We start from the raw sequence: 15,244 nt of genomic DNA, 5'->3' as shown, positions 1-15,244 counted from the left end.
TCATTGAAATTATGCATCGCTACTAGAAGCAAGCATCTAGAGTTGCTGTATTTCCAGAGCTGTCTAGCTTCTTCCTTCCCTCTTATCCCATAAATGTCCTTTTGTTCTTATTTTTTTTACATACACATGATTATAGGCATAATAGCTCAAGTGCTGTGTTTTTATAATGTAGTTGTTATGCATAAACAAATTCTCAACAGCAAAGTGCAATAAGCTGTCATTTGTGGATTTTTCTTTGGGAAAGGAGGCATATTTAGTCCCTTTCAATTTGGTATAGGCTCAGAATCTTGCTTTTCCCTTCATGATGAGTTTGCTAAACAATCTGTAATAGAGGCATTATCTGCAAACAGGTGCTAAAGCAACTGACATCTCTATGGAGATAAGGTGGGGGAGGGAGGGAGAGATAGATGAGTTCTGAATCAAATGGCTATCCTATTCCAGGGCTTGAAGAGATCTGGTTTTGGCGGTCTTTTTCCCAGGCAGCAGGCAACAAGGACCGTCTTCAAGATTACAGCTACTCCCTTTACAATATAAATCTAATTCAAAGCAACGAACAAAAAAGGAGAATTCCTGTGGTGCAAAGCCAGAAGGTGCATCTGCAAGAGGAAGAGTATCTCTTCAGAAAGGCCCGTGTTGCTTGGAAGAGGCCTTTTTGCCTAACGTGGTGCTGCAGGGGCTGCCTCCCTGTGCATGTGCTGGGCACTGCTGACTGCATGGAGGTCACCTACGTGGAGGCACCTGGCAGGAGCTCACGGCTGATGAGTACGAGCTGGAAACGTCTGCACCTAGCCTGCAAGGTCTGGGGCCAGAGCAGTGCCACAACGCTTCTTCTGTTGGCGCTCCTGCTTGGTAAGACAACGACGTGCATGCATGAGAGCAGAGCGTGGTGGGGAGACACCACTGTCCAGGTGACAAGGTGCAAGCTGGATGTGATCTGCCTAGTCTTTAGCGTCCCCCCCAGCACCACCCCGGCCAGATGCGGCTGCAAAGCAGTGCAGAAAGCTCCTCCTCGCTGGATGTGCACGCTCTTTAGCGCCCGCCCCAGCACCCCTGGGCCGTCCAGCTCTCACGTGTTGTTTCGCAGCGACCCCACCTCTGTCCCGCCCGGGGGAGAGCAGCGTTCCCCGCGGGCGGCAGCGGGCTGGTGCGGGCCCGCGCCGCGCCGCGCCACGCCGCGCCGGGGGGCGGCCGGCAGGTGGCTCCCGCAGCTGCCGCCGGCCCTCGGCCGCGCCGGGGGCTCGGGCGAAGGAGGGGCCGGCCTCGGCGTCCTGAATTTCCCTGCCCGCTGCCCTCCTCCCTCTCGGCGGCGCGGCGCGGGCGACATGGCTCCGTGAAGGCGATGCTCGCGGCCGCCGCCGCCTCTGCCGCGGGGTGCTCGGTGGGTGCTGCCGCTGCGGCGGGCGGGTGCGGGGCTCCCGGCGGCTCTCGCGAGGTGAGGGAGCCGGGCCGGGCCGGGCCGGGGGTGAGGGCGCCGAGCCCTGCCGGTGCCGGTGGGGCCGCGCAGGGGCAGGCGGCGGCTGCGCCGCGGGGGAGGAAGGAGGGAGCCGGCGCGGGGGGCCGCCGCCAGCCCTGCCCGCGGCGGCTGCTTGCGGGCGATTCCTCCCCTCGGAAATGCGCCTCCTCGCCGCGGCGCCGGCCGCCGGGGGAGGCATGTAGCGCGGCGGAGGGGGACACCGAGACCGAGCCCCCCTCGCTGTGTCCGCAGGCACACGCCCGCCCGCAGCCCGCCTCCCCCACCGCGCTGGTTTCATGCTCGCCGTGCTCGGCGGAGGGACGGCGCGCCGCTGAAGCAGCCCCGCGGCCGGGCACCCCCCGGCGCCAGGCAGCGCCACCATGGCCGAGGAGAGCTCCGACGTCCCCAGAGAGTTGATAGGTAACGGCCGGGGGCGGGGGAGGGGGGGAGCGTAACGGCCGCCGCGCGGCGGGGGGGAGCTGTGGGGGACCGGGGGGCTCCGTGGGGGGCGGCGGGGGGGAGCTGTGGGGCCGAGGGGGGTGGCGGGGGGGAGGCTCAGTGGGGCCAGGAGGGGGCTGTGGGGCCGGGGGGCGCAGCGGGGCCGCGTGGGGGGCTGTGGGGGGCTCAGAGGGGGTCGGCGATGCCGCGCGGGTGACCGTTGGCCCCCCCGCTGCGCGCGCGCGCGCGCGGGCGGCGGGAGGAGGCGGCAGCGTGAAGCGTTGCGGGGCCGCGGAGGCCGGAGCGGGGCCGCGGCCCCGGTGCGGGTCTGGCGAAGGGGGGCGGCGATGGGGATCGTGCCCGGGCGGGCCGGGGAGATGCCCGGTGACAGCGTGTGCGGGCTCGCCTGCCGCCTCCTGCGCCCCTCGGGCGCTGCGGCAGCGCGCTGTCAGGCGTCGGCGGCGGCAGATCCTGTGCGAGCCGAGGGAAGATGTTTCGCTGAGCAGCAGCTTTGGATTTTTCTGGGCTTCGGATTGCTTAAAAACTCATTTGCGACGACCCCCCCCCCCAGTGCATGCATGTAAATGAGAGAGGCTCTTTTCATTAAAGTTTTGTGGTTGCGTGCGAACAGCCCCCCCATATTCTCTATCACAGACTTAAGGAATCATAGTTGGTGGTGAGGATGCTGGCATTGCTGTTGTTGCATTTAAAAAATAGATAATTAACATGGTACACTGGCAACCAGCGTCATGTGGGGATAAGGGACTAATGCTTTAGGCCTAGCCCTGAGTACCTTATTCAGGCCAAACCACCTTTTGGTTTTAGTTACAGTTTTGCCTGTTGAAGAAAGATCTTGGCACCTCATCTACGTTGGAATGATTTACTTGGAGAATTGCGTTAATGACAGATGGAAGCAGAGATTTGTTAGGCAACACCATACATGTTGCATCCAGCACTGGTCTCAGAGCCCTGACCTTGGTTCATATACATTGTGGCTTTTCTTTGGATTTCTTCAGCCAGTGCTATTGGTGGGAATCTGTTTTAACATTTAGAAAATCTTTGTAACAATCTGGATGAAAAGTTGCTGTTGACACAGACTTTTTTTGTGTATAACCTAAATAGCTCTGTTTTGCAGTCCCTTTAGTGGACAAAACGTGGAATTACTAGCGTTAGCCTATAGATTGACTACTAAAAGGTGACAAGCTGAATTTTATGGTAGAAGTTGGTATAGTCAAAACCAGGGACTTCTCCTTTTTTAAAAATGGCTAGAAATGTTTATGTATTAAGATGTTAGTGCATGATCAGTGCAGGTTCATGATGAGCACTTACACTAATATGTGATAAATGGGATGTGGCACATATTAAGAGAAGGAGTAAAGCTGAGCATCTTTGGGTATTATATCCTCTATGGCTTTGGGCAGTTGTAAGGATTAGCCCCAGTTCTGGCAGCACACTGTCACCCACTTTGCTTTATCAGGGCTCTTCAGGATCATGTGGATCAATTCACATGGATTGATTTGATTTATAGCAGTATTTTGGTATCTGTAGCTTAGTTAATATTAGCATAATTAGCATGTTAGTATTTTAAAAATGAACTTCTAAAGTAAACTTTTTGGAATAACTGTGATCTGAGAACAGTATGAAAGGACGTGCCATAAAACGTGATGATTAGACTAGGAATAGGAGTGTTTGAACTGCAGTTTTTGTTCTGTTACTCACTTCCTGTGTGACCTTTGTCAGGTCGCTTAGGTCATAATTTAAAAAAAAAATCTAGTAATCTGGATCTGCTCTTCTGAGTTGTTGGTGTCTGAAGGTAGGCACCCTTAGTCTCAGGCATTAAAAATTAAGGAGCACTTGACAATATGAGCCTTAACCTTTTGTTTCCATCCCTTAATTTGAAAAAACTATTTCCAAAGTCCACTTGCCAACAATATCAATGATTTTTTTCTTTTGATACTTAGGGAAAAACTGTGAAATTAAAATCTTAACTTTTTGAAGAAAAGTTTCTAGCTCTTTCTGGAAGACACAGCCTTAGAATGAGTTGACATCCTGATGCTGCAAGAGTTGGAGCTCACAGGCCCTTTCTTTCCCTATCACTTTTTGAAATAACAATGGTGAAGCTGAAAACCTGCAGTCTTTTTCACTGCTGCTATTTAGGACCTGTGGGTGTCCTGTACTCCCAATGATGCTTCGGGAGAAAGTCCCCTGTTAGAGGCAGTACCTTGAGCTGCTTGTTAGAGAGAAGAAACCAAAAGGTAAAGGCTGGGGGTGGAGGTAAAGTAGTAGGGATAGTAGCAAAATACCATTTTTTTTCTGTGATGAGATAGGGCTTTTCCTTTATGGAAAAAAACACAAAGTAAACTTTAAATTCGTTTAAGTTCCCAGAGAGGGACAGAAATACCAGAAACAAGCATTATTTATGAGAGAGGAAATTTCAAAACCCTGTTCATATCAGGCAGGTTGGGCTGGACTTTCCCCTTTTGCTTTGCTTACCTGGCTCCTTAGGGAGCTCTCTGCCTGGTTCCCTCCCAAGCAGTTGCCCTGGGAGCCCGGCGCTCTGGCAGCCTGCCACAGGGCTGCTTGTGACTTGGGGCAGCTTCCCTGGACAAGCCCTGCTACTCAGGAGCTTTTCTTTCCTGATTGGTACGTCAAAATTCCTGGCAAAAACATTCAGATTTTGCAGAAACAGCTCTTTCTGGTGGAGAGTCACTCTGACCAGGTTTATTTTTGCCTTTCATGCCTTTTTGCCCTCCAGGCAGAGTTCTGGCCTGGGCTAGACTTCATAAATGACGTGTTATTTGATTCTGTCAGTTATTCTGACTATCAAATGATATTTGTGTAGAAAAGCTGCAGAACTACTAAAAAAGCCTTAGGAAGTCCTTATTATTCTGAATCTTAGTCTTTAAACATAAGTCTGTACAAGCATGTAGTATGTGGGAGGGATGGAGACTTGCCCTCTAGAGATTCCAGTCGTAGTGCTGGAAGGACGTTCGTGTGTTTAAAAGAGTTCTCTTCCTTTTCTAAGGGGCTTGGGGAATTAAACTTGTGGAAGGTGCCAGGATGGCTCTTCTAGCTGAACTCCTGTGTTTATCTAGCAATTACATCAGTGCTAGTAATTGTATAAGCTTTCTGACACAGTTCCATGTGCATGCATTCCCTCCCAGCCAGGGTTCAGACCTTTATGGGAGAGGCTGGTTAGTCCATATGTTCATTCAGTACTCAGAAGAGAGCACTCTCTCTTTCTCTATATTGTTTGTGTGTGTCTGTGTATATGTGTGTGTGTGAATATGTGCGTGTGTGTGTGTGTATATATATATATATATATATGTATATATATATGAAATATTATGTCAGTTAATGTAATTTTGGGGTTGGTCCCATGAGCTGGCTGTGTAATCATTAGGATTTGGACTTAGACCAATACTGGTTCTCATAGCCTATGCTGCACAGCTGTCAGCTGTTGGTATCTCGAAGTCTGATTGGTTTGCATTGCAACTTAAATATATGATCACTTGGTTTTTCATTATCTGACCCATTTGGACTCCCTGATGTTAATAATAAAAGGCTAGCATTTTTGCAGTACAAGTAGTTAATTGACGTTAGTAGACTTTCCAGGTTCAAATAACAGCAAGCTTTGCTCCCTATGCTTTAGAATGATGAATGGGCAATTGTTTTGTTTTTTTTTTTTCTTATTTTTTTTTCCAGAGTAGAGCTGAGCAATGCTGAAGCTTGCCTTAGGAATGTTTTTGATGTGTAACTAGCACTGGAAAGAAATATCAAATTAGGTTAAGAATATTGACATATAAAATATATAATCTCAACATTATAGACTTAAATTATTTTGTAGTTGACATACTTAAAAAATTGTATTAGGATGTGTTTAGTACTCATGTGCATGCATGAGACTTCCATGAGTGCAGCAGTGGGACAACATAGCTCTGAGTTTTCTTGAAAGCTTGACCATGGTCTCTGTTTCCCTCTTATGTTGATGATGAAAGTATTTGAAGGTATTTTCTTTTATTTCAGAAAGTGTCAAGGATGTTATCGGGAGGAAAATCAAAATTTCAGTCAAGAAGAAAGTAAAGCTAGAAACCAAGGGAGATAAAGTGGATAACAAAATCTTGGTAAGTGTGATATATTGACTCTGATTAAATTGGAGAAGAAGCCAGTATCTTTTCTTAAGACATTAATTCTCTCCTTGAAAAATTATTGTGCTGTGTATGTACTATAAACTACAAATGTTACTTATTTTATTGCTTTCTTGCTGGCTTGTATGGCAAGTGTATGTGTGTACAAACATGCGCATGTACACACATGCGCATCACAGGATTATATTCAGAGTGGAATATAGTGTTGTGGATTGGTGCTAAGAATTGTTAGAATGTGTTCTAAAATATTTGTCTGGCTTTGTTGTTTAGGTTTCCCATTCTCATCAATAGGAATTTTGAGTGGACAAGAAATACAATATCAAGCATGTGGAATTATATATCTTTTGAAAATCTTCCGAGGCTGTTATAAAGTACAGAATAACAGTAGTGCTATTGTGCTTTTTAAGCTCAAATGACTATTTGTACTTTTTAGTATTCTGTGTTAGGTCATGCATCTGCATTTAAAAGGAATGCTTGCTGTGTGGGATTCTCCACTGTCATTTCTAAAACCATAGTGGAAGAAAGTGTCAAATTAATCTCACTTAAGTATGCTTTCCTGTTTTCTCGAGAATAATTTTGCTGGCCTCTTTTGATAAGAAGAAAGCCGCAGTAATGAGCTGGTATGCATGCGTGCAATCTTGAATATTCGGGTGTGCAAAAAGAGATGGAACTTAATTTTCTTCTTTCTTTTGATGCCTTTATATCAGGAGAACTAGACTAACAAATACAAATTACAATAGTGCTGCTGTAATATTTTGTGAGATGTTTGAAATTTGCTGCTTTGTATCAAAAAAATGCTATTGCATGTTTGAAGATTGCATTGCCAAGACTGTAGTTACAGATTTTGTGCGCCCTTCCCATGTAGCTGTTCTATTTTGTCTTTAAAAAAAACCTTCATCTTATTCATCAGTTAAGACTTATCTTCATGAAGTGCATGTAGCTTATGCTCATTATGTAGCTTAGTAGGCAGTAAGACTGTCAATAGTAGTCTAATTTTTAGGGAGAACAGCTACTTAAGACATTTGAAATATTTTCTGCATAATATATACCCTTTTGTATATATAGCTCCTGAGTCTGCGGTTTCTGGTTCTGTACTGGAAATAGGGTGGGTATATGAATGTTGATTGATTGTCTCTATTTATTTGAAAGCCTTGTTTACAGGGGAGACTGACAGTTTCACTGAAGCAGTAACGCTTGACTGACTTTTTGACTTAGGTAGAATCATTACTGTTATCGATAGTGAAATATATTGTGGAAATACTGTAATACTCTTCAGAGCTGATAGGACCAAAAGAATGTCAAGCTTTGAATTGTCAGTGAAGTTTCTGAGAGATGTATTACTCAGTAGTAAAATGCCTGAATATGATGACTCAGATCATTCATGTCTCGTTTAAAGTCTGATCTCCTGAGCTCTTAATTGAGGAGTTTAACCTTTTATAATTGAAAAGGCATTAAAAGGGAAGGACCCTCTAAGAGGTTCACATGTTAGTGATCAGTTCTTGTGTTTATCGTCTTTAATGTATGGGGTGAATCTTCCAGTGAATTGTTGAAGGGGATGTTGTCTGGTAGAACCATCTATTCTTTCATGCAAACATGCAGAAGATTTGTATTGCAAGAAAGAGAATGCTTTCATGGGTAGGGAAGCTGATTGTTGACTGCCAGGGTTGAATTTCATCTTTACTTCTGCCACAGAGTCCTTATGTGAAACTGTACAGGCCATGAATGGCCTTTCTTTTTTTTCTCCCCCTTCCCTCTCCCTCTCCCCCCTAATTTTCTCCAATTGCATGTGTCTTTATTTTATGTGGTTTTCTTTGCAGAAGTGTTGAGGCTCCACTGTGGCTGAGGTCAGTGGAGGCTGTGGTTCCTCTGAGGATACAGAGCTCTCCGAAATGCAGAGTGCTCTGAAGAAATTACACCAGTGACACCTTAAATTGGATATACCCCAGATTAGTATTGACTTGACACTCTCGTTTATATACTTGTGTTTCTTACCTGTGATGTAGAAGAGGTAGACCTTCTCCTCCTCAAAAGAGTGTTGTTGAAAGTAAGTGACTTTCTTTGAGAAATATGTGTGCTTGATGATAAACACCACAGAAAAGTCCCCAAGAAAATTAAGATTTTTTTTTTGTTATACTGCAGGCGTGGCTTTAATAGCATTCAATAAGTAATGAATATGGCCACACACTGGCCAATGAGGATAAAACAGAGTATTGAATTGTTATGCCTTGTATGCTGAATGAAGTGTTTGCATCAAAAGCAATTCGGTAATTAAAGACTATATCCTTAAGTGCATGCACCAGAGGACTTAAATATGATTGCATGGGCAACCTCCATGCCAGCATTCCTTGACTCCTGAGAGCTTAGTTTTGAAATGTTAATGTTTTTTTTTGAGCAGGATCTCTTGAGTGCATGTGTAATAATGAATTGTTTTGAGATCATGTTTTGTTTTTAATTTTATTAATAGTTGAATGTTTACAAGAAAATTAGGTAACGTGTAGTGGGTTAATAGTGGAAAATGCAAGTTGTTTTCAGTCTAGCTAAACCCTGAGCTGTGATGGAATGTACTCAAGGTTTTAGAGGAAGGTGATCACAGAGCTTGGCACACAATCCTGGCACCCAAGTCTGTGCTTTAATTAAATGCCCTCTTGTCCTTCCTTCCTAGGAAAATCTAGAAAAATCAATAATACTCTAAGAAAGGGAGATTATTTAAAAATTACTGTCATTTGCAGGTAGTTATAAAAACACTTGACCTCTGGTATACTGAAGTGTGGGTACAACTATCCACTTAAGTTACTGTGGTCTAGTACATTCCTCTGATAATTAAGATGGAAATTAGATTTTGAGAATGAAGAGAAAGAGCACGAAAAATGTGCTGTTCCTTGAAATCAAGGCCTTACATTGATGTAGTGTAGTTAGTGGACCAAGTCTATGCTTGCTTTAAAGTAGATTTAGGAGCTCGGCTTTGGGTGCCAGAATTTGGAAATTTGAAAACTGGGACTTGAAGTTATGATATAAGTTATGATATAAGCCATTTTTTTAACTCTGCACAAGCTTGCTGCTTCAGTATTCTCAATTTGCAGTTACTTAGTTTTTCAATTAGTCATAATGATATAAGTCAGTAAACATGGCAAGCGTCACTTATGTGCAGCTGATACACTGGGTTGTGTCTCATCACCCCAGGACCAGAAAGCAGATCCCGGCTGAGGCTGGTAGCAGGGCCGCTGCCCTGCAGCGATTGCCAGGCAGATCCAGAGCACTGTGGCGGGTCTGATCAGGGCGGGAAGGCAAGTCAGCGGGTCAGCGTCAGCTGGGGACACGGCCAGGTGCAGGTGTAGCTGCAGCGGGGCTCCGGAGGCCTAGGGCCTGTGCTTATCTGTAGCTCCAGAGCAAAGCGAGGAGCCCCCGTCGATTTTGCCGGGTCTTTCCCAGGAGCTGGCACCCAGTTACTCAACCCATGCCATTTCCGAGCTGCCCTTGGGTGCAGGCAGCCCGACTGCAAGGGAGCCCTGTGGCGAGCAGCTGTGGTTAGCTCCACGTGCCCTTTGCCAGAGCAGGAGAGTGCTAGCCAAAGAGCAAATCTCACCTCTTTTTGCATTTTCTGCAGTTCTCACAGAAGTAATCTTACTAGGTTAAAGTAAATAAGAACTTTACCATTTTGTAATCAAGATGGTTGCTTTGTGTGTGTGTATGTCTGTGCTTGTTCATTTTGTTTTGTTAAACCTGGTTTCCTGTGGGAATAAGGCTTGTAATAAAATGCCTGAGTGGCTGTTGCGTTCACTCTCACTCTGATAACTTTTGCACTTTGCAGCTGGTTTTGCTGGGTATGTAGACATCTCAGTTGTAATGATTGTACTGTTGGTTTTCTGAAAAGCCAGTCTAAAAAAGGAGCAAGTTTACATGTACTCTCTCCCCTGAGGACCCCACCTTTTGGGACCGTAACAGGTAGAACACCTAGTCCATGGGAAAGGTTTCAGCATTTTGTGTTGTTTCTTAATCCACAGAGCTCAGTGGTTATTGTCCACAAACTGCAATAGGAAATTGGGCTTTCTTAGTTTCAGTGTTCGTAGTGATTTTTCTCCCCCTCCCTCCCCCCAAAAAACCCTTAAGGGTTTGCATAGTGTTCTACTCAATATTTCCTTATGCAGTTTCTTCCTATAAAATTTATTTCAACTAATTGCAATCACAGAGAAGTTGAAATTGTAAGGTAAAGGCTGCATATTGAATACATCTGACCACTTCTTTATAAAACACCAATGTTTTCAAGAGTCATTCATGGCAGGCTAACATTCCAGGGTCCCTGTTACTTTTTGTTTATTTCCTAAAAGGGAACACTCCTAGTCCAGTCTCCTTTGTGATCAGTTCTCCAAAGTAAAATTATTTTAGATGTTAAAGATGAGAAAATACTGGCCTGTCAATTTCCTGCAAATGACTAGGCTGTCTGTATGGTTGGTCTGTTGATGGTGGGTTGTTTCATTTATTTATTTTAATGTTTTTCTAACCTTCAGGTCGGAGTAGTGTGATGTAGTAACCAAGAGCACTTCATTAGGAAATTCCGTTGAGCAGTTTGTGTTATGCTGCTGCCCTCAGATTATTTAAATTCTTCATGTGGTAAAATATCACAGTGGTACTTTGCAGGTAGCTCTCCTTAAAATGTACTGTACACACCAGCATGGGTTTACTGGAAGTGATTGGTAAGTCTTTGTGACTTTCTTTGGGACTTACCTTACCATTGACTTTTAAAACAATTTTAGTTGGCACCTGTCAAATAGGTTTCTTTTTGGTCTGTATGTATGGTCTGAGACTTCACATTCTACTTCTAAAGACTCATTTGTAGAGTGACATTCTGTTAAATCTGTCTGTATTTACTTTCAAAGGAGCAAATAATTTTGGTCATTCTGTGTGCTGTGTAGCTGCTGAATACTGCATAAGCAACCTGACTGCCTTCAGCAAAGCAGCTGAGAAAAGCTTGTAAGAGCTGCTCGGCCTGTTCACCTATGAAGATACCAACCTCTGTGAGGACACAGTAGCATTTTGCACAGCCATAACTATTTTGGGGTGAAAAGCTTTGGCTTTTTTTTTTCCATTGCTCATCTTTTGTCTTGATCTATTGATGATGACCTGTTTGAATAGAGATGATCTTCTTTATCTACCTAGGTGCAAGTATGTTGCCTTACAAATATTCACTTGTTTATTAAATCGCTAAGAGCATAAAGCTCACTGGGTTGTCCAAGGTTACTTTTGCATTAACTGTGTGCAATTTTGCAAGTTATATCATGACAGCTGGTGTGTGAAAATGATGTTAAATATGGACATTTTTTAGAATAATGGTGTTTCCTCTTCTGTGCACAGAACATGGAGTGTTATGACATATATCTTAAGTGTGTGTTTACAGAGATGAAAGGAAGTAGGTGTTGGTACATCCCCTCATGTCGGGAAGTTTAAATAAAAGGAGGTAGAGTAATCAAAAATACTTTGGAGAATGTATTTTAAAACATTTACCAAGCACCTCTAAGACAACAACTGAACTATGGCCAATAAGATTGCTCTTATTACTTCAGTTTTCTGTAGCACTGCTGGAAAGAGAATTTATTAATCTGATCATGCAGATGTTTATTGTCAAATGACATACAGCTGCAAAATGGGAACTGTTTAAAAAGATACAAATTTATGTAAATGTTCTATTGAAATCTACATTTATATTATACACTAATTTATAATGTTACTTTTTAATCTTTGAGAGGATTTACAATCTTAACTGTCTTCAGGTACTGCGGTAGTATATGCAAACGTTAAAATCATCTTTGAGGTGTTTCCACTTTTAGGAAAGGAAATTGGCCAGTCAATGGAATTGACTAAGTTGAGAGGAAAGTTTCTCTTTGCTTTGGATTGGTGGGGTTAGGAATCATATTTCTTTCCTCAGTTTCCGCTTCCAATCCCTAGTTCCAATTTTCTTCCTTCTCCTGCTATTCTTTATTTCCACCTTCTCCCACAGTCCAAACATCTCTCATGGATAAAACCTTATGTCTTGTGCTTAAATCAGGGTTCACACTTGTGTAGCTATTTAGAATAATAACAACAGCAATAATCTCTGTGAGGTTGTGCTTGGGCAGTCGGCTCCTTACCCTCAGGTTTGTTTGCATTAACTGTATGATCTAATCTACTCTCTTAATTAAATTGGCTTTTGACCAAACGAACCGATCCTTTTTCCCTGGCTAGCTGAGCAAAATGTAGATTTTCTACAGTCTTGGCACTTCTGTGTCCTTTTGAGTGCAACCCTGCACAGAACTGTGTATTTTCTTTGACACTTGATTCAAATGTAGAAAACTCATTGCACATTTTGAGAATATAGTGTATTTTTTGTGGACTTGGAGAGAGAACAGTATCGTGGTTGTATCAAGAGTGCAAGTGAGTTGCCCTTCTTTAATTCTGGGTACCTAATACAGTAGTAAAGGTAACTGGCCTTTCTATGCCCTAAAAGTACCTGCTTTTGTTTTATCTTGCATACTATGCATGTGAACACCCAACTGCAGGAGTATATCCTTATCTGTGATCTGGGAAGAGGAAATGTAAACACTTTCTCAGCCTTTGAGGCTTCTGGGTTTCTCTTTACAGTTTGAATAACTATCAGGAAAAAAGGAGGGGCTGGAAGCAAGAGTCCACTATGGTTCTGAATGGTTCATGAGATCTTTCCTTGTATCAATATTTCATAACCCAATAAACCATTCTGACTTTTAAACTGTCACACTCTTTCCACTTCTTTTACTGAATGTGTAATGTAGCTAATGCACTTTTGTTTGTAGAGTGCCTGACTCTGCCACTACATTTTATGAAATGAAACTTTCCTAAGCAAGGATTTGCATGGAAATCTGTGTATAAAAGTGGCAGAAGAGTGAATATTACAATGTAATCTCCTGAAAGCTGGGAACAAAAAATAGAAAATGAGTATTAAGGTCAAATTTTTGTATCTGTCATTCTTCTCCACTGATGGCTTTTCTTTTTCAAAAAAAAAAAAAAAAAAAAAAAAAAAAGAAAAAGAAAAAGAGGAGGCCTAAAAGGCTTAGAGAGAAACAATATATTTTATTTGATGGAGCACTATAAATGCAAAAACCTTGTGTTTTTTTGTTTTGTTTTTTTTTTCTTCTCACTGCTTAAGAAAATACTTAATATAAGAAAAGGGACTTCTCACACATGAAGTATAGTTCACTTTACTGAAAGTGATGTGGAGGTTGCAATAAGCTTGAACTAGGCCACAGGGTCTGCTAATTGAAAAGTTAGTGCAACATACTGTGAAAAATGGTTTTTGTTGTTCTGAGCCTCTCTCTTCAACCATTGTTGTGGTGAAAAAATCAGGGAAACCACTAATTTGTCTGATTATTGAGATATTTACTTTGGATCACCTACATTTCTGCTTATTTTTTTTCCTCATGGTGGTGGTAATTTAATTCTGTGTAAGGTAATTACAGACCCAGGATGTAAAATTATTCTTAAAATATAATTGCTGCTAAATATGCTTCATATTGCTGCCAAAGTCCCCAAGCTGATTTCTGCCCTTGTTCCTGCCTAATCTCCCTCTGTTTCCAGAACACCCACTCTGCAGCAGCTCATGAGTGATATCTTTGTTTTTTTTTTTAAAGATAGGTTCCTTAATTTCAACATTTAATATGACGAACTATTATTATGAAAATTTAGTTTTGTGAGCCAGAGTCTGATAACCCTACACTCTGTAAGAAGCTTGACAAAATTGGCCTGCTTGGTGAGTGAAGAACTGCTCAACTTTTGGAAGACGGGATGACAGAGTAAGATACTTGTATCTGCAGGTTGTAATTTTAATGTTTTAACAAACTGAAACACATTTCTGTTGGCTGGGGAAAAGTCAGGAGAACACATCATATCGCTGGTGGTGAAAATGGAAGTAGTAGTGCAAGACGGAGAGGGAGATGCAGCAGCTTCGCCAAGTGGAGGGCTTGTGATAGTGCCATAGGGGCCAGGTCGGAGCCTTTTGGAAGAGTGATGGGTGGACAGGAGCTTTAGCAAAGAGGACAACGCTTCTCCCAACCCGGCTGAACAGCACTTACTGGTTGTTATGTTGCTGCCACTCTTCAGAGTGTCTTGCAGACAAATCGTGAGTCATTTGCCTGTGAGAATGAATTCAAATCAAAAGAATCCAAAAGGCCTGTGAAACTAGCACAAAGGTGGCTCCAGATTAAAACCAAGAACAGGCTGCTGGGTGGACAGGCTTGAAAATGGGTATGTATGGGGATGGAGGAGGGGATGGAAAATGAAAGCAGAAGACTCCTTTAGTGGTTCCTATTCTTCATTGTGTTTTCAAGCAGTGGTTATCTATGCATCTGTGCTTTTAGACAGGTCGATAGCTAGATTAATTTTTTTCCCCTTTTTGCAATTAAAGTTGTGGTTAGCTCTCTGCAAGGTAGGCAGCACTGTACTTAGGACTTCTGGAAGCACTTTAATAGCCAGTGCTTCGGAAGCTGAGGTCACTCGGCGCAAGCCATTTCTATTTCATGTTCCTGAATGCTTAAAAGGGGCATGCCAAAAGAGCATGCCTCTAGAATGTCTTTATGAAATAAGCATTTCAGGTGCATGCTTCTCTCTCTCTCTCTCTCTCTAAACACATTCTCAGCTCTATTACAGAAGAGCATGCTGCCCTTGTACCTAAAATCTTGAGAAACCACTGCTTTTTGTAAGGCTTCATGAAATTTTCAGGATATGAGTTATCCAAACTTACCTTTTCTTGGAGCCTAGGAGGAAGACAAGATGTTTCCTGATAGTTGCTACAGAGCAGTTTCTACTCAGAGCTGATGAAGGGAGATGAATGGTTGTTGACCCTGATATGAATTGGGAGATGGGGCACTGCTGTGTTTGTTCAGAGTTGACCTGTGAATGAAAAGGCTTTTCTCTCTCTCTGCCTTTAAGGCCATTAGCAAGACTGAAACTATTCATACAAAACTATTGCTAAAGGGGAAACTTTTCAAAGGCTCATCTCTTGACAAACACTTGAGCCTGGTGCTTGAGAATGATAGCATCTTAAAGCTGTGGATTTGAGCTTCTACACTGATGCAGATCTAGAGGATCTTTGGGTGTGGAGGGATGAAGGTAGGTTAGTATAGATGTTTGGATTTTTAATGAGGCTAGCTTAAGCTGAAGATCTCATCTTTTGGTGTTTATTATGTCCGCAGTAAATATGTAA

At 43.2% G+C, this 15,244-nt stretch overlaps 1 protein-coding gene across 4 annotated transcripts in view; it reads left to right on the top strand.

Moving 5' to 3' along the window:
• The first annotated feature begins 1,302 nt into the window (after positions 1 to 1,302).
• The window catches only part of CARMIL1 (capping protein regulator and myosin 1 linker 1), a 194,039-nt gene continuing 180,097 nt past the window's right edge, over positions 1,303 to 15,244 (top strand). For 3 of the 4 annotated variants that reach the window (XM_062569894.1, XM_062569896.1, XM_062569891.1), the window contains exons 1-3: positions 1,303 to 1,378; positions 1,706 to 1,873; positions 5,918 to 6,015. In XM_062569894.1, coding sequence (XP_062425878.1) covers positions 1,834 to 1,873; positions 5,918 to 6,015 — 138 coding nt within the window. In that variant the 5' untranslated portion in view covers positions 1,303 to 1,378; positions 1,706 to 1,833. Of the gene's footprint in view, positions 1,433 to 1,705; positions 1,874 to 5,917; positions 6,016 to 15,244 lie in introns of all 4 variants that reach the window. The other variant, XM_062569893.1, reaches the window with a different exon arrangement.

This window comes from Rhea pennata, chromosome 2, assembly GCF_028389875.1.
Source record: "Rhea pennata isolate bPtePen1 chromosome 2, bPtePen1.pri, whole genome shotgun sequence".
Classification (NCBI taxonomy): domain Eukaryota; kingdom Metazoa; phylum Chordata; class Aves; order Rheiformes; family Rheidae; genus Rhea; species Rhea pennata.
This window is presented reverse-complemented; position numbering and strand designations above follow the sequence as displayed.